This window comes from Python bivittatus, unplaced genomic scaffold, assembly GCF_059951505.1.
Source record: "Python bivittatus isolate LINGU-HERP-01145 unplaced genomic scaffold, Pbiv_v1 ctg000670_np1212, whole genome shotgun sequence".
NCBI classification, from domain to species: domain Eukaryota; kingdom Metazoa; phylum Chordata; class Lepidosauria; order Squamata; family Pythonidae; genus Python; species Python bivittatus.
In genome coordinates, this window is record NW_028277094.1 from 10,554,117 (window position 1) to 10,576,742 (window position 22,626).

General features: G+C 44.2%; 1 protein-coding gene across 5 annotated transcripts in view; it reads left to right on the top strand.

Annotated features, from left to right (window-relative positions):
• The window catches only part of MCF2 (MCF.2 cell line derived transforming sequence), a 40,688-nt gene that overhangs the window by 14,110 nt on the left and 3,952 nt on the right, over nt 1–22,626 (top strand). For 2 of the 5 annotated variants that reach the window (XM_088151590.1, XM_088151594.1), the window contains 25 exons: nt 967–1,083; nt 2,362–2,515; nt 3,512–3,632; nt 4,441–4,555; nt 5,096–5,215; nt 5,962–6,153; nt 6,309–6,500; nt 7,458–7,632; nt 8,060–8,155; nt 10,011–10,099; nt 11,000–11,088; nt 11,389–11,455; nt 12,581–12,696; nt 12,805–12,874; nt 13,058–13,150; nt 14,591–14,683; nt 15,510–15,635; nt 16,352–16,573; nt 19,047–19,139; nt 19,508–19,586; nt 19,991–20,054; nt 20,757–20,860; nt 21,581–21,693; nt 21,985–22,097; nt 22,250–22,350. In XM_088151590.1, coding sequence (XP_088007716.1) covers nt 967–1,083; nt 2,362–2,515; nt 3,512–3,632; nt 4,441–4,555; nt 5,096–5,215; nt 5,962–6,153; nt 6,309–6,500; nt 7,458–7,632; nt 8,060–8,155; nt 10,011–10,099; nt 11,000–11,088; nt 11,389–11,455; nt 12,581–12,696; nt 12,805–12,874; nt 13,058–13,150; nt 14,591–14,683; nt 15,510–15,635; nt 16,352–16,573; nt 19,047–19,139; nt 19,508–19,586; nt 19,991–20,054; nt 20,757–20,860; nt 21,581–21,693; nt 21,985–22,097; nt 22,250–22,350 — 2,914 coding nt within the window. The remainder of the gene's footprint in view (nt 1–966; nt 1,084–2,361; nt 2,516–3,511; nt 3,633–4,440; nt 4,556–5,095; nt 5,216–5,961; nt 6,154–6,308; nt 6,501–7,457; nt 7,633–8,059; nt 8,156–10,010; nt 10,100–10,999; nt 11,089–11,388; nt 11,456–12,580; nt 12,697–12,804; nt 12,875–13,057; nt 13,151–14,590; nt 14,684–15,509; nt 15,636–16,351; nt 16,574–19,046; nt 19,140–19,507; nt 19,587–19,990; nt 20,055–20,756; nt 20,861–21,580; nt 21,694–21,984; nt 22,098–22,249; nt 22,351–22,626) is intronic. The other 3 variants (XM_088151591.1, XM_088151592.1, XM_088151593.1) reach the window with 3 other exon arrangements.

Sequence of the window (22,626 nt, forward strand, 5' to 3'; positions counted from 1 at the left end):
GCTGCAGCTTTGGAATTTGGTGACTTTAACCTGTGTGAGGTGGGGAGCCTTTGGGCTATTTCTCATCACGCCATTTTTAATTATAATAGATGTGCTGTGGGTAATATCTTCAAGGGCAGACGGTGCTCCCTTTGCCCTTCATTCGGCGTGATCAGCATGAATTACATGAAGCTTGAGACATCCTTGGCCAAAGACATCTTCCCTTACACAAGAGAAGGAAGAAGGAAACAGAAGCAGAATTGAGTTATGATCCCTTCTCTTGGCTGGGTCTGCCACAGCTCAGGGCAGAGAGAGAATTGGAGACTGAGTTGTAATATGTGAGCTTATAGCTCAGATTTTTCCAGCTCAGTGATTTCTTCTGAATTTTCTGATTGATGATGATTACGTGCCATCCAGTCAGTGTTGACTCTTGTGGTTGATGATCTGTTCCCAACCTTCAGATCTTCCAAAGGTGCACCCATCACCACCATAACTTGAGTCCCTCCACCTTGCTGCTGGTCATCCTCTTCTTCTCTTCCTTCCACCATTCCCAGCATCAGAGCCTTCTCCAGAGAGCTAGGTCTTCCCATAATGTGTCCAAAGTAGGACAATTTGAGCCTGGTCATTGGTGCCTTGAGTGAGAATTCTGGGTTGATTTGTTCAATGATACGTTGGTTTCTTTTCTTGGCTGTCTATGGTATTCTCAGGAGTCTTCTCCAGCACCAAAGTTCAAAAAAGTCAATACTCTTCCTATCCTGCCTCGTCAAAGTCCAACTTTCGCTTCCTTAGAATATCACAGGGAATAACATGGCTTGCACGATCCTGATCTTGGTGTCCCAAATTGTCTCCCTCTCTTCCTCCTCAGGCTGAATCCAATTAATTCATGAAATACCTGCAGTGTTCTGTCAAATCAAGTTTCTAGTCCTGTGCAAAATGGACTTCATTAGGACTAGTGATTGCCTTTTCTCCCCCCCCCCCCTTCTCTAGGTTGTAATGCTGAGCTCTGTCAGTGAGTTATTGACATACATCGATGAAAAGCAGTTGACACCTGAATTCGGAGGCACTTTGGAGTACTGCCATAGCGAATGGGTCATCTTCAGGACGGTACATAATCCCTTTTTAGTCTAAAACATTCATAATTTTATACTAACATCCTGGGTTTATGAGGTTACCCTCTGGGACAGCCTTGTCTAATCTGGGTAGAATTGAAGGATGTGGCCAAACTCTGCTTATATAAAAACGTGCCTCTATTCTTAAAGTATTTTAGAAGATGTTTTAGATAGATAGATAGATAGATAGATAGATAGATAGATAGATAGATAGATAGATAGATAGATAGATGCTTTAGAAATTCATGCTGATTTCATTTGTTAGCCTTTAAAACCTGAGTTTCTTCCTTCCATTATTGCTAGTGATTTCATGATGGACTAGGATCAAGTGAAACCTGGGTTCAGGTCAAGCTTGGAAGCTCAACAGGGCAGGATTAACACTGAAGATGGGGCATTCTGTGTGCTATCTTGGGTAGAAAGGCATAATATAAATTGAATTAAATGAGCCTGATACAAATCTCTCTGGAGAGGACCTGTCTCCCTTGTAAACACTTTTTTCTTTTTTGTTTCATTTGATTTTAACCTGCTCTGATCAGTCTAACCATGGCAGGTTATAATCAGTAATTTATAATGAAATATCCATGATATAATCAAAGCAAGTGGTCTAAAAGAACCTCAAAAATGTAGGTTCAAACAAAAACCAAGAAAAACGCCAAGGGGGAAAAAAAACAATTTAGGAGATTGCATTCAGATGTCCAAAGCCTTCTTCAGCAGTTCATTTTTAATATTTCCTAAAATCTAACTGGGGTGGGTGGGTATTTATCTATGCAGCCCTGCCTGCTTATCAAATAAGACGTGTTCCTCATGGTCTGGAAACCAAAATCCTTTGGGACTGGAGGGAGACGCCAGGATTTGAACTTGCAATCTTGCACAAGCAAAGCAGATTTCTTCCGCTTAGCTGCACCCCAGTAAGCTTTCTGGGAAGAGGGAGTCCCATTAGAAATCTATCCCAGGGAGCTGTATTTATTTATTAAACGTCTATGCCGCCTGACTCCCATTGACCCTGGGCATCTCAAAAGTAAAATGGTTTTTAAAAAAACCAATTAAGAAACCAAAGCAAAGAATAAAAGATAGCAACGATGCCAGGAACCAGACAAGAATTAAAAAAAGAACCAGACCCACACAATCCAAGGGGGCTTCACTCCAAGGGGAGAAGGACTAGGTCTTGAAGCCCCTTCGAAACACCAGTAGGGTGGGGTCCATCAGGATCTCAGGGGGAACCTCATTCCATTGTATTGAATAAATGCCTAAACCAAAAATGTCTGCTTGCTAGGCTATAGAAAGCTTTGCACTCACAGTGAAGGAAACCGCTCAGATGCTGCAGTCTTTCGGCATGGAGTTGGCCGAAACACAACTCCCGGACGAAACGTATTCCATTGAGCACATCCTGGCCCTGCGGACAGAGAAATACTATCAGCTAAAGGCAAGTTGAAAGAAATTGTACCCATTTTCTTGCTTCCCTTGTGTTGCTGCATTAAGTTTACCACTCTCAGCCATGGGTTCAGTTCGTCAGCCATGGTAAACCCTGGCTTGCTGAACCCTAGTTTGTTGAGTAAGGCTGGGGGAGTTGGGCTTGCAGAACACGCTGACCCATGAAGCATGGTTTACCGACTGTAATGGCAGGGTTTCCACTTCCTGCTAAAGCAAAACCATTGTTTACTAGCTAAAAGCCACCAAGTTGGGTGTTCAGAAGAAGACAAGGGGAAAAATATCTGGCGGGTCTCTTGCAATAATTCTCCAGAGCAATTCCTAGAACCTGTGAGCTGAGAGGGCACCTGCCATCTTCAAGGAAACCTGCTTCACAATTTAAAGTAAATATTTACTTTAAGTAATATTTACTTAATTTAATTACTAGTATTTAATCAAAAATGCCATTCTTGATAAACTGGATCAGTATGGATCTTTGGCAACAGAGAACAGGTTATCCTTTCCCATATACCCAAGTCCAACCTTCACAGGATCTTCACCCCTAAATCCTTCAGTATCTTTACCAGCCTCTTCTAGACACCACCCGGTTGTTTTAGTACTATTCTGATTGATGTAAACAATGAAGCCTGTGCTTTTTAAGATGCCTTGAATTGGATGTGAGCTCCTCTTAAATGATCTATTTATTTTATTGGCATCCTCAAGATAAATGACACTTTGCAGAATTGGCAAAGATTAGAAGGTCCCTGCTTGCGAGACGCTTACAAGCTACACATCAAGGGTAGGAGAACAGAGCAAAGGAGAGGAAATGTGAGGTGGTGATGAATCCAAAGAAGTTGGATCTGTTTAGATTGTGTTCCCACAGGAAGAGGTGATGTTTGAGGGGTTTGTTTTGACATGAAATCTGTTGGAAGTGGCCTAGCTATCCCTCTTAGAACAAACTTCACGGTGGTTGGGGACATCTGGATCAGAAGAGCTTTGCTATCTTTTGCAGGAAGACATCACCACAGTAACCAAAGAGGGAAAGATGTTGTTGTGTAGTTTAGAAGATCCAGACATGGAAGATCTGGGAGAGGAGCAGCCACAAGAGAGATCGGGTGACTGGGAGACTGTTCATCGGTGGGTGTCATGAGCCTGAAGCTCGGTTTTAGGCTGGGTAACTAGTAATTCAGGCGGAGCCTCCCAATGTGAAGGAGAGTGTCAGGTGAACATTGGCTGACCCAGAGAAGTAATCTTAGGAGATATAATCTGCCACAAAGACTAAGGCAAGCATGTGGCTAAAAGAGGTTTAAACTCTCTTGAATTCATAGGTCCCTGTAAATTGCCAAGAGTAAAGATTTCATGGCCCATCTCTGCTGACAAAAGATTTGTTCTTGTTCTCGCCATTCCTTCTGGCCTCTCTCCAGTTTGTGTTTGTTGAGTTAAGGCTAGAGGAGTCCAACACAGCCATGCAGATCCAGTTCAGCTCCTTCATACAGCAAGGAAAAGGATCCAGAGTAGTAGGTTAATTGGAGAGGGGTAGGTGGGCAGTCTTTGCTGGAGATCCTGGAAAGAGATGGGCCAGAAAGAATGGAAAACACCAGTTCTTTGCTTCTTCTTTATATAAGGGGGTGTACTGTGTTCCTATGTCACTTTCTGGCTGTTATTTTAGCAGTTTTTGATGAATCAGCAGCTTTTCCCAGAGTCTTGTAAAACTTTAGAAAAACTGTCAGGCCATTTTCACTTAAGAGGGGCATAAATCTCAAGGCTATGTAATCTTGAAGCTGGTTGATATCAAGGCCAAGCTGGACTCTCTGGATGGGTCCCATACTAGATGTAGCTGTGGGTAAATCCCTTTGAGTCCTCTGGATAGATCTAGGACAGAAGACACTGAGGAACATGCACAGATCTGCCAAGTGACTGACTTTGTTTGCTCCTGCGAGGAAAGTTTACTCACCCAACTGCACGAGATGGAAACCGCTTTTGACGGATTCTGGGAGAAACATCAGCTGAAGATGGAGCAGTATTTGCAGCTATGGAAATTTGAGCAACATTTCCAAGAGGTGAGAAGAAAGAGAAGCGGCTTTGGTCTTTCTAAGAAGTTCCGTGGGATAGTTTCTAATGATTTCTCAAAGCGAAAGAGAGAAATTAGCTTTCTAGATAGTTTTCCTGTCAGGGGAGGTACATTTTAAAAATGAATTATTTTGGCATCGGAGGATTGCCAGGGGTCCAGTGATAACCCAGTATAACTACTGGGATGGATCCAAAGTTTTTGCCTTCCCCACCCCCTTTTCTTTTTTTCTTTTTCTTTTTTTTTGATGATGATGATTAAAAGAGATATATTTAAAAAAAAAACTTCACCAAAAAGCAGCCACCAATACTTAAACCAAGTATTTTTGATGGGGGTTTTTAGTATATCCCATTTTCAGCAGTGCATTCTGGGGGTGGGAGGCTCTAGATCTCACCCAAACCAAAACGGGGAGGAGGATCTGGGTTTTCAAGCAGTGTGAGAGCCACAAGCTGCTAGTTCTAAATAAATTATGCCACCCTCTGTTTTTGTTTTGTTTTTTTTTCCTTTGAAAGAAAAGATTCTTTCTTTTCAGCTCAGTAAAGCCCTGGAATTCTTACTGGTCCAGCAACGGGAATTGTCGGACACTGGAGAAAATATCTCTCAAGTGAAGCAAAGGCTCTCAGAGCTGGATAACTTGGACAAAGCAGCGCAGGTGAATCCCGTTGCCATGGAAAACAGACCTCTGAATTTGGACCAGCTTCTCCTTGGGGTTGACGAAGGATGCTCTTAGCTTAGTATTATCTTGGACAGGGAGAGGTCCCCCAAAAGACAGGAGAGGGGTATTATGGAATGCAAGTGGAGAGGACCTGTGGGAGGCGGATCTTCATGAACTTGGTGGGATTCCTATTTTCAGGGGCGAAGCTAACCTTACGGATCTTATTTAGCTTTCTTCTGGGGGAAAAATGATCCATTCCTTTTGGATTATTTGACTGGAAGCACATTTAGGCAGTCCTGGCTGATCTCAGAAGCTCTGCAGGGTCCAACCTGGTTGGTACTTGAATTGGAGACCACTGGAGAATCTCAGAGCTGTTGGCTTCCCTGGGAAGTTGAAAAAATGTCCCAGGGGAAGATAATGACAAACCACTTTGGTCTTGTGACCAAGAAACTACAGGTCTAGGAGTTGAATTTGACTCCAGGGAATTTGACAGCAGAATCCTGGGAAGGTCCACCTGTCTCAATAAAGCAGTTTGGAGACCACATTGCCACCTTCAGGGAAAAGCAATCCAAAGATTAAAGCAATCTATGTTCAGATGGCGAGAATGAAGGTTGCGAAGTTTTATGGTATGAGAAGCGTCAGAAATGGAATCGGGAAAAAAAGAGTTGAAAGTTATGGGAGGTAACACTACCTCATGATTTTGACATAGCTCCATCCCATTTTCCCTTCTCTGACTTTAAAAGGATTTAACAGGAAAGGCTCAAGTGGTGATTCTTCACGGACACCAAATGGCTGCCAACCACCATTATGCCCTCAACTTGATTTGCCAGCAGTGCAACGAACTGCGTCACCATTCCGACATCTTGTTGGAGGAAATCAAAAAGAAATGCAACAGGCTCCAGCAAACATTGGACCTCCTCACCTCTCTGCAGCAGGTAATCCAACAAAGTAGATGCATGAAGACATTGCTTCGACCATCCTTGTCTTCATCAGTAGGAGATGGTGGAGTTGCAGATGGAGAAGTGATAATGGTTTGGGGCTTCCTGGTTCTACTCATGGACCTTGTTTATCCATCTTGCCTCTCTGTCAGGCCATGGAATGCTGTGATGAAGGTGTGTATCTTCTAGCCAACCAGCCACTGGATAAATGCCAGTCCCGGGAAGGGGCCCAGAAAGCTCTCCAAGACATAGAGAAGTTTCTTGAGAGCTCTTCGCTGCATTTAAACATAGATCCCCAAGCCCTATCCTCTAACTTTCATCTCATCCTAACACCGGAGCTCAAGGTATGTGTTAAGAGAGGATTCTCACACTGGTAGCATGGTCAGTGACTGTTATGTAAAGGAACCTGGCTGCCTTCTCTGGAGGAACTGGCATCCCCCAGTTAGATTGAAGGCACCCAACTCATTGCAAAAAACCCAACCAGTTGAAGATTCCAGGGATGTTAAACTTGCTTGCCTCGATAGGAGGTCATGGTAGCCCCTACATGGGGCAACTTCAACATTTTTGTATCTCAGGTCCATTCCAGACAAATCTCAGTTGCATCCTGGTGATCAGAATGGAGGAAGACAACCCCTCCCCAGAACTGAAGCAGGGTTTGAAACAACTCAAAAAGCAGAAAACAGGTGTAACATTTTGAGGGCTCGTTTTAAACCCCCTGCTTTCTCTGGCAGTCCCCCGGGCCTCCTGGCTCCCCAACCCCCTAATACTGTGCCAATGAAGTTGAGGGGGCAAAATGGCCAGGTTCAGCCATTTCAAATAGCATTTTGAGTTTGGGAGGGGGCTAAGGGTATCCCCTTGCCACTCTGAGCTGTCCAACTCCTATTCCAACTCTTTAACCCCTAAATGAACCCAAACGGGCTGAAAAACCTTCAACGTGCTCCTGTCCCAGCATCCCCAGGTGGTTCTCGGTGACCTTCCAGAAATTGAGGAAGCCCCCAACCACTCAGATGTTGCCCTGTTTTGCTTTACCTAACTCACCTAGCTCTTCTGCTATCCATTGGTGAAGTAGGAAAAACTCATTTCCCAAATGTTCAGGATAGCTACTTTGAACCAGAGAAAAGCTAAAGGTGGGAAGCACCTGTTGATCAATGCCTGGATGTCAACACCTGCTGTGGTCTGGAAAGACAGATCAATTGCCTTGCTTGCAATCTGCCTTCAACCACCCAGGAACTGGGCATGATGAAATGTAAGAAACAGTTTTGATTGTTGCTTATAAGTTTCTTGTTTTGGGGGATCCACAGGCCCGGATACAGATGGTCCAGATCAAGCTGGAGAACGTGCGCAGCATGTTTGAGAACCGACAGGCTTGCTTCAGAAAGCTTGCAGACAAGCAAGTGCGCCCGGTGCAGCTTGTAGCCCCACGGCCAGAATGCCCACCCCCACGGTCTAAATCTCCACTGTTTTCCCCCAAACATGGTAACATGCATTTGAATTACATCATCCAGAAATATTCATGAGTCAGCCTTGGGGAGCTAGGAGTGGGATTGGAGGTTGCATGTGGGAGAAAGAGGGGAATCCATCCAGCGTGGTGAGCCTGTATCAGCAAGTGTTCAGCAAGTGACATCACTCACCCATCTTTGCTCCTCCATTCCCCAAGCTGTTTTTGCAATTTATTAAAAAAATACCTTGGAAGTTCTTCTGAAGCAAGTTCTCTAGTGCCTCCTTCACACCACACGGAAGTGAAGTGAAAATAATGAGGAACCTAGAGACCCATCAGTCCCGTTCTTGAATTCTGTGTCTTCTGCAATATCTCCACCAATCAGCTTTTCCTCCCCTCTCCCCACACCCCATCTCTCTCCTAACCCTGACCTAATTTGTAACTTTTTTTTATTTTTTGCAACAGCACAGTTTGAAGATGAGACACCTTCTCTTCATATCTGTTTACACTCCTCTGCATCTGTTTTTCTCCCTACATCCTTTGCCCATTGCTACATCCAAGGTGCTTCTTCTATATTCCTGATATTTCAACCTTTAAATAACAGCAAAATAGATACCAATCCCATTGGATACTGTTCCTTTTGTTCCACCAAAGGTTCTGTTTCATTTCGTTTTTTAATTTCATAGATATTAGATCTAGGAAAGACAGTAGGGTGGAGTGTTGAGATCTGCCATGGCATGCCCTCCTGCCTCTGTTCTGGCATTGAGTCCATTATATAAAATTGGCTTCAATATTTCGTTGCCAAGGTGGGCTACCCCAGTGGATAACTTCATGTTAGGCTCTGCTTCTGTCCTTTTAAAAACAACCCTGTCCTAAATGAGCCACCTCCAGCCACGTTGGAGCACCATGCTTGGTGATGATAGTGGACATTGTAGTCCCATGTCTGAAAACCACCAGTTTGAAAAATGCTGCTTTCCACAGCGGCCCTCCCAATGATGCTTCTGTTGCCCAGCTAGATGGTTAGCATCTTAGTTGATCTCAGAAGTGACAGACTTGGTTTGTACTTGCATGGAAGACCACCAGAAGATCCCCAAACTTCCTAGACATAGGCAGTGGCAAATTACTTCCGTCTGGTTGCCAAGAAAACCACATGGGCCTGTCTATGAAGTCCCAAGTCCTCAAAAACCAACTTGATCCCAAGGAGACCAATGCTCTTCCATTTCTCCTCTGCAAGCTTTGAATCCCAGCCAAAGGTTATGTGAACAAAGCCCTGCTCCAGATTATATCTTCTCACACCTTCCTTTGGGAAAGCAAATTGCTGTAGCCCAGTGGTTAAGGCACCAGACTCAGATACTCCATTCTCTTCCTGATCATCTGCAAGGGACTGATGGCTCCAGATTTCCAAAGTGTATTTTTTTTCCCACCCCCCTAACAGGGAGGCAACCACCCCGTTGTTCCAATAGCTGTTTGAAGTTAAGTGGAGTCTGTTGCTTTTTAATAGATGTACTTCCACTGTTTATATTCACATCCTCTACATTTTGCATGCCTTCTTTTACATTATCCCTACATAGTTGCTGTTGCTGTTTTTTTCGAATGGCTGTAAATATTCTTGTGCTTGTTAATGAAGAGACCTCCCACTCTGGAAATTTCTTGGCTTATGAGACTAGGAAGTGGATGAACAGAGTGTGTCTCTTCTCCGTGGTACATCTCATCCATGTTACCCTGATGTCCCTTAGTGTCAGCTTTAGAGTCCCCTTTGTAAAGACTGAATTTATTCCTGTTCACTGGGTGCATGTTCTGAATTGTCTATTTTGGTTGGTAGCTCTCCTGCGAGATCTTCAATATTGTTTATGTAGAATATTCTCAAATCTTCAGAGTTCCTTTTGGTAGATGGGCAGCTATATAAGTTTGTTTAATCAATTAATCAATCAATCACTGCTAGCCTCTATTGCACTTACCACTGCAGAAGAGACATTAGACTGGTTGGAAGGATGGATGGATGGATGGATGGATGGATGGATGGATGGATGGATGGACAGATGGACGGACAGACGGACAGACAGACATCATGTCAGTGTTGACTCATAGCAACCACATAATTTCTCCCAAGGGGGAGATGGATGGATGGATGGATGGATGGATGGATGGACGGACAGACACACACACGCACACATACATACATACATACATATAGTCATTCATTCATTCATTCATTTCAAATAGTTTGCTTTTTTCCTGGTCTTTTTATTTAAACCTTCAACTAATTCACCCCCCTTCTGGGTGACTTTCCTCCCTTCTTTAAATGTTCCCTTGGGATGGGGAGGGGTTGCCCTGCCCTCCCGCAGTGGTCGAATATACCCCACTTTACCAAAAGAGAGTCGTTGAATGAGGAATGATCCATATTTTTATGTCCAAGGTGTGGATTTCAATTCCAGTTTGAAATTTTCCTTTGATATCTCGCTGCCTGGCAAGAAAACGTCAAGGAAGTCTCCGAACTCCCGCAAGGTAGGAAACACATTTAAAAACCCATGAAATGCCCTGGGAAGCTGCCACAACATTTTGCGGTGTGGGCTGATGATTTTGAGCGGGTGAACTAGCACGTCCTGCTGTGGTCTCCCTCCTCTTCCACTGCCACTAAGCCTCAGTCTGTTTCATCTTGGTTTGCGTTCTTCTTCTGCCTTTCTCCAGCAAAATTTCATTGCATTTTTCCCAGTTTTGAAGTTCCACAAGCTTACTAATATTGCTGTCTTATTTGGGTATGGCCCCACTTCTCAGCACTGAGAGAATGACTTGGCAAGCGTTCTCATTGGTAGCACTTCCCATAAATCCATCCTTAATGTGGGTTGAGGGATTAAGTATAATTTAACCACAAACAGATAAACCAAGATAAGAGACAGTCTCAGCACTACTCTTTCATCTCCTTTCTCGTGGACGAAGTAGAGCTGGGGAGAATTCCTGCTTTAAACTGATTGGATTTTGTTATTATGTCTGAACTGGGAACTGCTGTTAAGCTAAGCTGTAATTTATACCAAGAGTCAGAACTGGAAATCACTGTTTAATCTCATTTCAACGGATTGTAATTTAAACCAGTTGTGATTTTTGCCTGGATGAGATGGTAGTGAATTTAAACCAGGAAGCTTCTGTTCTCCTTCTACAGAAAGGAAAACACGTTTAAGGACTGGGGCAGGTTCCAAAATAGTTGGTTCCTGGTTCACCTCTCTCAATTTCTCTTTCCTTTTCCTGCTTTCTCTCCCACATGCACTGTTGGTTGCAAGCCCTTAGGGACAGGATTCTGTGTAATGCAAAGACAATCTTAAAAACGAGTCATTCGTTCATTCATTCATTCATTCATTCATTTTAATTTCGATAGCCGTCGCTCAGTTTATTTCTATCTCTTCTCCCCAGATTGAAGTAATGCACAATTATCAAGAGAAACGAAATTCCTTGCAGTACTACATTACTGAAAGTGAAGACAGCTTAGATATATTGAAAAGGTGTGTCTGCTTTTCCCTGTATCTCCTTTCCGTCACGTTTGCTTAATCCGAAAAGAAAGGCTAGATCCGGTTACTGCAACCAAGCAAACCTTGAACAAGTGCCTTTGGTCCTGTTAGTTAAGACGGTTAAAAACTCTTGATCCATGAAAAAGCCCACCGGTAGGACTGTAAGCCTGAAGGCTAAAATCTTTCCTGGCTTTTAGCAAAAGCTGGGTTCAGCTGCTCGTCTTGGTTTGCTGTTGGTTTGTGGAATTCTTGTAGAGTCATCTGTTGGCTTTCTTTGGTTTGGTTTCATTCTAGCCGCGTCATACATGAACTGATACAAACAGAACGAGTGTACGTTGAGGAGCTTTTCACCATTTTGATGGTAAGTATTTATTTATTGGTTTATTTTATTACGTGTATAAGGTCGCCCAGCTCTGTGACAACTTCCTACCTCTTAACTGCTCCGTTAAATATATCTAGTGTTCCTCTTCGACTTCTGTGCCCATCCTCCACGTCTTTTCCCATATCCTCAGATAAACTAAAAGTTAATGGGACTTGGCCACCATAGAAGTTCTTTTTCCTTTTTTTAAAATCACCTTGGAAACAGATTTAAAGCAGTGTCAGATTTGAGGGGCTTCCCCATTTTCATCCATAGGTTGAAAGGGAATGTTGGAAGTGGGCAAACATTTAGCATACAGTTGATGTTAGGAAGTCAAGGTTGGTAGAGCAGATTCCCTGCTCCAGAACTTCTAGTTCAGTGTTTCTCAACATTGGCAGTTTGAAGATGTATGGACTTCAGTTCCCAGAATTCCCCAGCCAGCATGCTGGCTGGGGAATTCTGTGAGTTGAAGTCCATACATCTTCAAACTGCCAACGTTGAGAAACACTGTTCTAGTTCAATATATGGATTTGAGAAGGTTGGGCTTTCACGGAATGTGATGGCTGAAGATTAAGCCAGCTAGCATGGCCCCACATTCTAGCTAGCATGGCTTTGTCTCTTGGCAAACCAAAGTAATTCTCAAGATAACATTTCTCTGGGCAGCTGAAGAGTTACATTCTCCTTGGATTTAATGTCCTTTTCCAAGGATGACTTGACTTTGTGTTACCAGAGTCAAGATGATTTTGATTGCCAAATATTGGAAACTGTCAAGCAGGAGAAAAGGAATTTTAGAGAGATGATCCTGCTATACCGAGTTAAGACTTTGCTGCCTATCAAAAGAGAGCCAGTTCAGATATTTGCTCAGTGAGTGAAACAGTCTGAATTATGTGTCAGTTTCTGAAGAAGCCAGCTATCAATGTCCACTTTTCCAGCCAAGGGAAATTGGATCTCTTGGAATTGTTCACAGGACCCTAGAAAAGTACTTTTGCATTAAAAAAAGAAATGTTAAAATGCTACTAAACCTGATATCCCAGCACTGAACAAGGCTGTGTGCCTAAGGCTGCATTTTGGCTCACGATACTCAATGTTAAGGATGCCGAATGCTAAATTGGGTGATGCTGTTGGCAGGGGTACCGAGCTGAGATGGATAACCCCACAATGGCTTTTCTCTTACCACCCCTTTTGAGAAGCTGCAAAGACGTTCTCTTTGGAAACATGCCTGAGATTTACGACTTCCACAACAAGTAAGCTGGCCCCGAAATCCGCATTCTTCCATTTTCCTTTGCCTTCAAAATAAATCCAGGGAATGCATATTTATCTATGCTTCTTCTCTTCTTCTCCTGGTCGTGCAGTATCTTCCTCCACCATCTGGAGAGTTGCCTTGAAGCACCAGAGAGAGTTGGATACTGTTTCTTGGAAAGGGTTTGTAAACACCTTTTGCAAACAGATTGTGGGTCCCCTTACACCAGGGATGGAAATCCCGTAGATCCGGGAAGGGCCCAGGGACACCACTGTCCTTTCTGCTCTCATCTAACTCTGGAAGCTCTCTTGCAGTCTTTGAATTTAGATACAGATTTCTGTTTTTATTTTTTGTCCCTTCTGCAGCGGGAAGATTTTCAGATGTATGAGAAGTACTGTCAGAATAAACCACGGTCAGAATCTCTCTGGAGGCAGTATGCCGAGAGTCTCTTCTTCCAGGTATTTTCCCTTTCTAGAATGGGTTCAAGAAGTGGAATATATTTTTACACTTATGAGTTTCCATGTTTGAACAAGCCAGGAATGTGGGTATAGTTATAATTAAGTTTTGAGAGGCGCGGCTTTTATTTTAGGGCTTCCCTGAGATATTTTGAGAAATGAAAAGCAAACTCTCTAAAATTTGGCATGTGCATTTTGACCACTTAGTTGCAAGGCATTTCCTTTTGTATAAGAGAGAGAGAGAGAGGGATGAGTAGACAACCCTGATCTGTGGATTTAGAAGTTGAATGTTTCAGATATTTTTGCGGGGGGGGGGGACCCTGACTTATGTTGTTGTTTGCTGAAGGCATTGATCCAGGGTTTTGTGGACATGCTAAATAAGGCCAGCAGCTCCTGAAATGAAATGAAATGAAATGAAATGAAATGAAATGAAATGAAATGAAATGAAATGAAATGAAATGAAATGATAATGATGATCATTTGTTTTAATTAAATATGATTCAGGTCTCATGAGACCTTGACATTTTGTGAGAGTTGGCTGTTCTTGCATGGAACCAGTGTGCTCACCTGTGTGTAAGAATGCCAAAATTTTGTGTGAGATTGTGCAAGGTTTCAGCATTCTCCTGAAAGGTCTTGGGGGGAAGCTGGCTCACACTGCTCAAGATTTCAGGTGATTTCAAATGAGGAACGCCTCGGCCACCCCGTGAGATGGACAGGCATTAAGCTGAAAAGAGTTTGCAGTCATTAGGCTGGCCCAACCTTACTGGGCTTTTGCAAAGCCCTGAGGATGTGGCTATGTTCCTGGATCAGAGCATTGGTTGGAGCCTGTGAAATGGGTGCATTGAGATAGTTTTATTGATGGCGATTGATGTTTTTATCTCAACAGCTAATTGTTTATTTATTTTATTTGGTTTGTATATGTCTGGGTGTTTGTAGTTGTCAGTGTTAACTGTTGTTAGGGACAGATCATCATGGAGAACATCTATGTGGTGTCTAAGAGTCAACACCAATTTGATGGCACATAATCAATCAATCAATCAATCAATCAATCAATTGTTGTGAGCTACCCAGAGTCCCTTGTTTAAGATGGGCAGCCATATCAATTGAATAAGTGGAGGAGCTGCCAAGGATTTAAGGTGGGACTCACTGAAGACAAAGCATTGGAGCTGGTAAACGTTTATTTGGCAGCCAGTCTTATTTAATCCTGAGTTTAGAGAACAGGCCTGCATCCTCAGTTTTTGTATTAATGTGGTCTTCTCAAGAATTGTAGACTTCAGATTCCAAACCTGGCTGTGGGTGAACTTTAAATCCCAGAATTGTCAACAGGGGCCCTTCTGATTGAGGAGTTCTGGGATCTGCAGTCCACCCATTTGGGGGACATCCAGGTTAAGGAAGATGGGTGCCTGTGTTCTGAATGGAAAAGGAGTTCTCTTTCTTCTGCAGGAGTGCCAGAAAAAGCTAGAACACAAGCTCAGTCTGGATTCCTACTTGCTCAAACCGGTGCAGAGGTTAACCAAGTACCAGCTGCTTCTCAAGGTAGGGGGACTGTTGGCCGAGATCTATAAAAGGGGCTCTGGATCCATGTTGAATCTTCTTCCGCCCTCCTGGAGGATGTTGCTGAGAAAGAGGGCTCATAGCACATAACACCCTACACAAAAACTGCCCCATAAGTGGCAAGGTAGAATTGATGTACTTTCGAGGAGGAAAAACCAGAATGGCTAGAAGACATCTCGGAAAACAAAGGAAGACCCAAGTGAAATTTCCACTTGATCCTTGTGCATTCTTTATTGGTCTTCTCTTTTCCTAGCTGAGAAGAGCCACCTACTGTGTTTGGGATAAATTCACAATGTAGATTCATGTGTTCGTTTTGCTCCTTTGAGTAGCAGTTACAGGTGGATGGGCAAGACAATCTCTCAAAGTATTAGAAAGAGGAAGAAGTCCACCATCCACCATCTCATCCTGTTCAGGAACTGGAGCCCATATTATGTCAAATTCAGTGCATGTTGAAAACATGTTTATTCACTTACAATAGGGCTGCTTTTACCTGCTTTTGGCTCCTGGCTCATCATTTCTAATTTTTTGCTGTTATTCTAGAGCCTGATTTTCTTTTCAAAAATCTTGTGCACGAGATATTTTAATCCTGTACACCGCTTGGAGTTGTATGCACGTGAGATAAATACCTCTTCGGTGCAATAAATACAGTAGTACAGCCCAGATGGACTCTCTTGTTTTCCAAAAGCTGTTTTTTGAATCTGCAGGGAATTCCCTTGAGAAATAGCTAGTGCAAATTTTTTCAAGATTACGGCCCTTGGGAAAAGAATTAACCAACTCTCTCTCTATACATATATATATTTATTTGCAGGAACTGCTGAAGTACAGCACAAGCTGCGATGGGGTGCAGGAATTGCAAGAGGCCTTAGTTGCCATGCTGGATTTGGTCAAGTCGGTCAATGACTCCATGCATGAGATTTCCATCACTGGCTACGATGTAAGCTTGTCTCAGAGAAGAGGGCTTGCTAATGCCATTCCGTAGGATCAGGGTGGGGAAGTGAAGTCTTCTTTTGCAAGGGTAGGAATGGGTCAAAGATAGGGACTGCCAGCTATTTCCTAACTTCCATATCAATAAATTGAAGGGGATGCAGATGCAAAAAGAATGGGAATGCATTGTGCTGTCCATTACTTTTTCTTTACAGGTAGTCCTCGCTTAACGACCATAATAGGGACTGTAAAATTCATTGTTAAGTGGGGTGGTCATTAAGCGAGGCATCACATGACCACATCTGATTTTATAACATTTTTTTGTGGTGGTTGTTAAACAAATCACATGGTTGTTAAGCGATTCATGCAGTTCCCCATTGATTATGCTTGCCAGAAGCTGGCTGGGAAGGTTGCAAATGGCAATCACATGACCCCGGGACCCTGCAACCATCATAAGTGTGAGTGGGTTGCCAAGTGTCCAGATTGCAGTCCCAAGACCGCAGGGGCGCTGTGACAGTCATAAGTGCAAGGACCAGTCGTAAGTTACTTTTTCAGCGCCGTTGTAACTTCGATGGTTGCTTAACAAACCATCATTAAGTGAGGACTACCTGTCCCTCCTTACTGCATTGTTTTCAGGGTTTGTTTTCTGCAAACCAGGATTTTTGTTTCGGAGGAAATTCCAGCATTGGAAAGAAAGGGCCTGGCACAAATCTCTTCTCTTTCCAGGGCGACCTCAGTGCGCTTGGCAAAGTGTTGATGCAGGGGTCCTTCAGCGTGTGGGTGGGGCACCGGAAAGGCCCTACAAAGATGAAGGATCTGGCCCGGTTCAAGCCGATGCAAAGGCACCTTTTCCTCTATGAGAAAGCCCTCGTCTTCTGCAAGAAAAGGGAGGACCACTGCGACGGCTTTGACAAGCGGTTGTCCTACAGCTTTAAGCACTTTTTGAAAGTAAGGACACACTTAGCGCTCAGAAAGCTGCGGCTTCCCGCGTCGCAATTTCATTTTCAGTGGAGGGGTGGAGAGCATCAGCCGCAGAGCAGGCCTTCGAAGAGATGTAGATCAAAAAAATATGTAAAGCCCGCTCCGCTCGATACCAGCGCGGAATTCTGCTCTGCAGCAAGGGGGACCCGAAAGATGTCTCTTGGGGGAACTGCGCAAACCGGATGAAAGTGCTTCCCGCGTTCCTCCCTGGCAGATGCTCTCCACCTCCTGCTAACCTTTCTCTCCATTCATGAGGACTAGAATCTTGCCTACTTTTCTCAACGCTGGTGTCCTAAACGTGCATCCTGGTGCCTTTGGCCAGGCTTTTAGCACCATTGAAAGCGCAGTCCTCTTTGTGGAAAGACTGCACAGCTTCCCCCTTTCCATGGTGGGAGGCAAAAGCATGGAGAGCAGCTGTGCTCCCCGTCAGACCTTCCCCCTCATTTCGTCCTCCTTCCCCTCCCTGCCTCTCTCTGGCTTTGCTCGCAAATGCATTCTTTTTTCCTGGTTTATCTGTCCACTAAAACCTGGAAGTCCCTTCTTGGAAAGAGGACAGGAAAAAGGATCTGCAGTTTTCTGCCTTGCTGTTCTCGGCATCTGGTGATGTCAGCCGGCTCCTTCAGCAGCCTCCAGCTGATGGGCCCATTTGTCTGCCCAGCCGTGCCTGGAAGCCTTATTTGCAGAAACCAGCTCCTGATTGGCCAGTCGTTCCCCGAGCCATCGATCACGGTGGCTGAAAGCCATGTCCAAAGTGGAGGGAAAAGAGGGAACAGACGGTTCCCCAGATGGTCCCGTTTGTTTAAAGCTTCAGTCCTCCTGCCCGAATTGTTTTCTGCGTACAGATAGTACAGGATGTTCATTCACAAGCGCGATAGGAGCTCTGAACTGAACATAGCCATTCATATTTATAGGGAGCCTTGTTTATCCGGCTTGAAAGGGACATTCAGGGGTTGAGACGCAACGGAGGAGCTCTGAAAAGGCAGCTTCGGGGCCAGTCTTGCATGGCATGACTCATCGTGCCGTCCGCTGCCCCGGCCAATGACTCAGCCTGGTGCGTGGGCAGCCTGCAGGCTGGAATAACTAGTCAAGTCAGCCAAGTTTTCAATTTGCCCAACTTTTCCTGGCTTAAAAAAATAAAGAAGAAATAGAAGGAAAACTTGGTGGGGATACCACGAGGGTCAGCATCACTCAAGTTGGGGGGGTGGATGTTCTCCTCATTCCGCTCTTCTTCCATCCCACCCCACCTATCTTCAGATATATTTGAAGGGAGGGGGTCAGTAGAAGAGAGAGTGGACTAATTCTTCACGAGGACAGGATAGGGCTGGGGGGGTAATTATTTATATTTATATGGCTGCGCAACTCACTCACGGTGACTCCGGGCAGCTTACAGGAATACAAATCCCAAATGCAAAACTGACTCCACCCCCACCCCGGTGACAACAAAACCTTTACATTAGCCATTTGATGGGCTGCAGGTTGACCTGGGATCCCCAGGCCTGCTGGCAAAACCAAGTCTTCAGGGCCTTGCGGAAGAGCATCAAGGTGGGGGCCAGTCTTATCTCCACGGGGATGGTGTTCCACAGGGAGGAAGCCACCATAGAGAAGGCCCTTCTCGGTCCCACTAGATGGACCTCCTTCATAGGAGGGACCTGTAACACAACCCTGTTAATGCTGCAGTGAAGGAGGTTCAGTCTGGAGGTAAAGAAAAACTTCCTGTCAACCAGCAGAACAGGCTGCCAGGTAAAAGGGTGACTTCACTGCAGGGCTTCAAACACAGGTTGGCTGGTCATCTGTCTGAGATGCTGTAGTGGATCCTGCACCCAGCAGAGGGTTGCACTAGGTGACCTTTAAGATCCCTTCCAATGCTTTGGATCTCTGGGGCCACTGAGGGATCAAAACAGAAGGAGAAAAAGGACAGAAATCCCACTACTTTTGTAGAGCTGCCCCAGGAGACCACCCCTGCCTCAAACTTGGGAAGGGGGGGTGGGGTTTAAACCTCCCAGTTGTTTGTCCAACCTGGTTAGCTGAGAGTAGTTAGTTTATCCCCAAACAGACTTGCTTAGCTGCTTAGGGCTCAATCTAACCCCACCCTGGGGAAGGCATGGGGTTTAATGAACTGGGATAGTGTGGATGCAACATACAAATCTAGTTAAACACGTCATGTGAAGAGGACTAGATCATCCTTGCTAAACCAGAGATGGGCATTTTTTTTTTTTAGCCCACAAGTTCCATTAAAAAAAAAAAAATTGGCAGTCCCCAAAGGCTGTGATTCCTGAAGGCTTTGCTGTCATTTTGAGGCTGGAAACATACCAAAATGGAAACTGAAGCCTCAAAACAATACATCTTTTGAATTAAAAGCTAGAGTATGGAAGAAAGGTCACAGCAGGATGGTCCCTTCAAGTTCTGCACGTGGATTCCTTTCTTTTTCTTCTTCTTTTAGATGAACGCTGTCGGAATCACGGAAAACATGAAAGGAGATCCTCGCAAGTTTGAGATCTGGTACAGCGGCCGGGAGGAAGTCTACGTCGTGCAGGTAGTCTTCCTCCCATATCACCATAACGTTGAAACTGAGGGGCAAACATCTGGAATTTCTGAAACCGAAACAAAACATTCGCCTGTGGGAGGCAAACCAGCAAGATCTTGGCCCTCCATAGGATTAACAGGCCCCAAATAAAGTTGGCATGATATCAAACTTTGCCAAATAAGTTCCATAAGATCATTTCAATTTTCATCGTAGTTGGCAAGATCATGACCATTTCCTTGGTGTGAGTTGATTTGGGGGGCATACGCCCATCTATACATGCAAATGCCCCTCTTGACAGATGAATTGAGGTTCTTTGAATGGTTGGTACCAGATTCCAAAGAGGCATTTTGATTTTCGATAATACCATCTTCTGTTAGGCTCAAACAGTTGATCTGAAGATGGCCTGGCTAAATGAAATACGAAAGATTTTGTTCAAGCAGCAACAGCTTATCAAAGGTAAGGTATATCCTAGTTTGGAAACTATTCATGAAATATACAAAACCTGGGTGATTTTTACTCCAGACTCTGAACTGGAGATGGATGTCCATTTTTAGAAAGCTAAACATTAAATCCATACCCATTAACCAATGTCAATATTAGTGGGAGCTTTATGAAGCTTTTGATCCAATTTATTTCCTGGATCTGACCAAAAGATCGAGTCCAGGGTTATTCTCCCAGACTTGGATATTGACAATTTGTTGTGAATCGCCCAGAGTTCCCCCATTGGGGGCAGATGGGCGGTTGAAAAATGTAATAAATAAATAAATTAAATAAAAAAATAAATTTCCCCATTTCTAGTTGTGTGAACGTTTGGTAAACAAAATATACGGAACTAATACAATGTTGTATCGTGTTCACAGTTGAGAAGCAAGTATCACCTTTGTGCACTGATACAATTCAGGTTTCTCCTCCGTTGAGTGATGGGTAAGTCAAGGGGGAAAAAAAAAAAAGCAAGCTTTGGATAACTCATCTATCTTATTCATAAATTCACCCTGTCCAATTTCCATATTGTTCTGAGTTTTTTTAAAAAAATATCCCAACCTGCAAGATCATTATTTTCATAGGCCATCTTCTCCGGTGCAGTGAAACTTTCACCAGACTTCAGTTTAATGGACACTGCGTGGAGCAAAACCAATATTCCATGCGGATTACTGTCACTGGCCTAAGGACATGATTACCCAAATGACATGCTTGCAGGGTGACATCCTTGCATAAATGTTGCCAATGACATCATCTGTGCCATTTGCATAATGATGTCCTTATGCAAATGCCACAAACTGCTCTGAATGAAATACTCTCCCATTCAGTGAACATTTGTGGATAAGAGATGGTCCCCCAATCCCCACCCCCAGTTAAAAAGAGATTTCAATATATATGCATTTTTGCATGGAAAATTTCAGAATCGGCATGTTTTGTCACACAACTTTTCCTGATTCATTCCATTTTCAAGTTGAGTCCTGGATCACAAAATCTGGAAAAGCATACAATCCAAAGGTTAATTGTCTTGCGTTCCCCTGTTGACCCTGGAAACGTGAATTAAGTCAGACCTGTAAAAAATGCAAAGCAGATGTTTCAGCCTCGGTCTCATTCCTTCTGATCTTCTGAATGGACTTTGTGCGCTTTCAGGAAACAGCCAAGAGCTTCTGTAAGCTCAGAGGAGAATGACTCTGAACATACCAGCCCCATAGCTGTGGAGGGCTTAGCCTCCTCTGCTCAGGACAAACCAAGATGTATGTATCCCTCTGGATTCTTCTCTTTCTCCTTCTGTTTGTTGACTGTGTCACCCACAGACCACCTTTGGGGGCTTGGGAATGGTACTTTGGTCTGAGGGGGTAGTCTACAACGGGAGGTGCAATGCAAATTTGGGGGCTTTGGGGGGCATTTTTGGACTTGTGGTGCTCAGGGAGAAATGGGGGCTATTCCTCCAGGGAACTGTGTTCAGCCACGAGGTATCTGCTGTGGCTTCTGGTGGCAAAGACTGCAAAGGGCAAAAGAAGGGTGATGGAGTGTCCGGTAGTATAGAGTGGCAAGAGCATTGCTCAGCAAGCTCAATTGAACAAACATATAAGAACCTTTCCAGATTACCTTTCTGTCTTCACCTGGATCCAAATTCAAACCTGTGTTTTCCCAACCCTTTTAGCATGTTTAGAGGCCAAACCGAAACAATGCAAAAAGCCGGAGAAGGGTAAACCATGGATGTTGCAAACCCAATGGAAGGAAGAAGTGGGCCATCTGTAAAGGTGGACTTTGTTTCCCTTTTGTGGGAAGGAATTCTAAAACTGAGGTGCCACCACAAAAAGGCCCTGCTCCAACCAGGTTTCTTTGGGCTGGTAAAATCTAAAGCTGATGATCCTAAAGCTAGTGCTATGAACAAGGTCGTGGAAGGAGGTGGTGTTTTCAGTAGCTTGGCGTCTTAAAACAAGAGGATAATTTCTTCCCCTCTCATGCAGCTTGGTCAGGGACATCCCATTCATTAGAGATCTGTGAAGGGCTTGAAGAGTGGTCTAGCCACCATTATTTCTCAACCTGCTCCGACACTGAAGAAGAAGATGGCAACCAGCTGGTTAGTGGGGACATTGGGTGGGATACCGGGAACTGCAGGCCGGCCCAGCTTCACAACAACAGGCGGGGGGGAGGCTGTCCTAAATCAGAGCTATGCAAAACGGTCTACCATGGAATGACCCAACTGGGGAAAGCATTGTTCTGAGTGTTGCAGTGGTGCCAGATGTTCTGTACCATGGTTGGACTGCTTCTGGATCACTCAGAAGAGCCCATTTTGAAGTCAGAACAGTACATTTTAAGGTGGAGCATTATACCTCTGATGTGAATCATCTATATATTGTTCATGTTTTAGTCTCCAGGAAAATACAAAGCCTTAGCAGATTGCAAGAAGAGGGATTCAGATGAACTTCTGGTGAAGAACGGGGATGTCATTCAGCTCTTACATGAAGATGGAGAGGGACAGTGGTAGGTGCTCCAGACACCCTTCTTCTTGTCTACAAAAGACAGTGAGTGGTGGAAGCAAGTAGTAGTTGTTGAAAGAATGCTCTACAGCTTTACAAAGAGTTTTCTCTTGCTTGTTTCATCCTCACCACCCCCGTCCTTTCTTTATCTGAAAGGTTGGTCAAAAACCTCAACCGAAGTAAAGAAGGCTGGGTGCCCGCCAACAGTCTGCAGATAATCCTCGGGGACTGTAGGTTTCGGAGCACCAGAGTCACAGGTATTCCTGTGATGACAAGTGACTCGCTCATCTGAACGGCTTCAGCGTTGGCATGCGCAGAAGTGTGGAGGCGGAGCACTGCTTTGCTTGCTTGCTTAGGATAATCCTGACTTTGGCTAAGATAAAGCAGAGGGTGGAGAGAGATCAACAATCTAATATGTTCCAGGAAGTTAGTATTTAGCAATAGTATTAGGCACGCCTTCTTCCTTTTTCTTCTCCTCTTTGCTCCTCTCCTCCTTCTCCTTCTCCTCCTTCTTCCTAATATGCTCCAGGAAA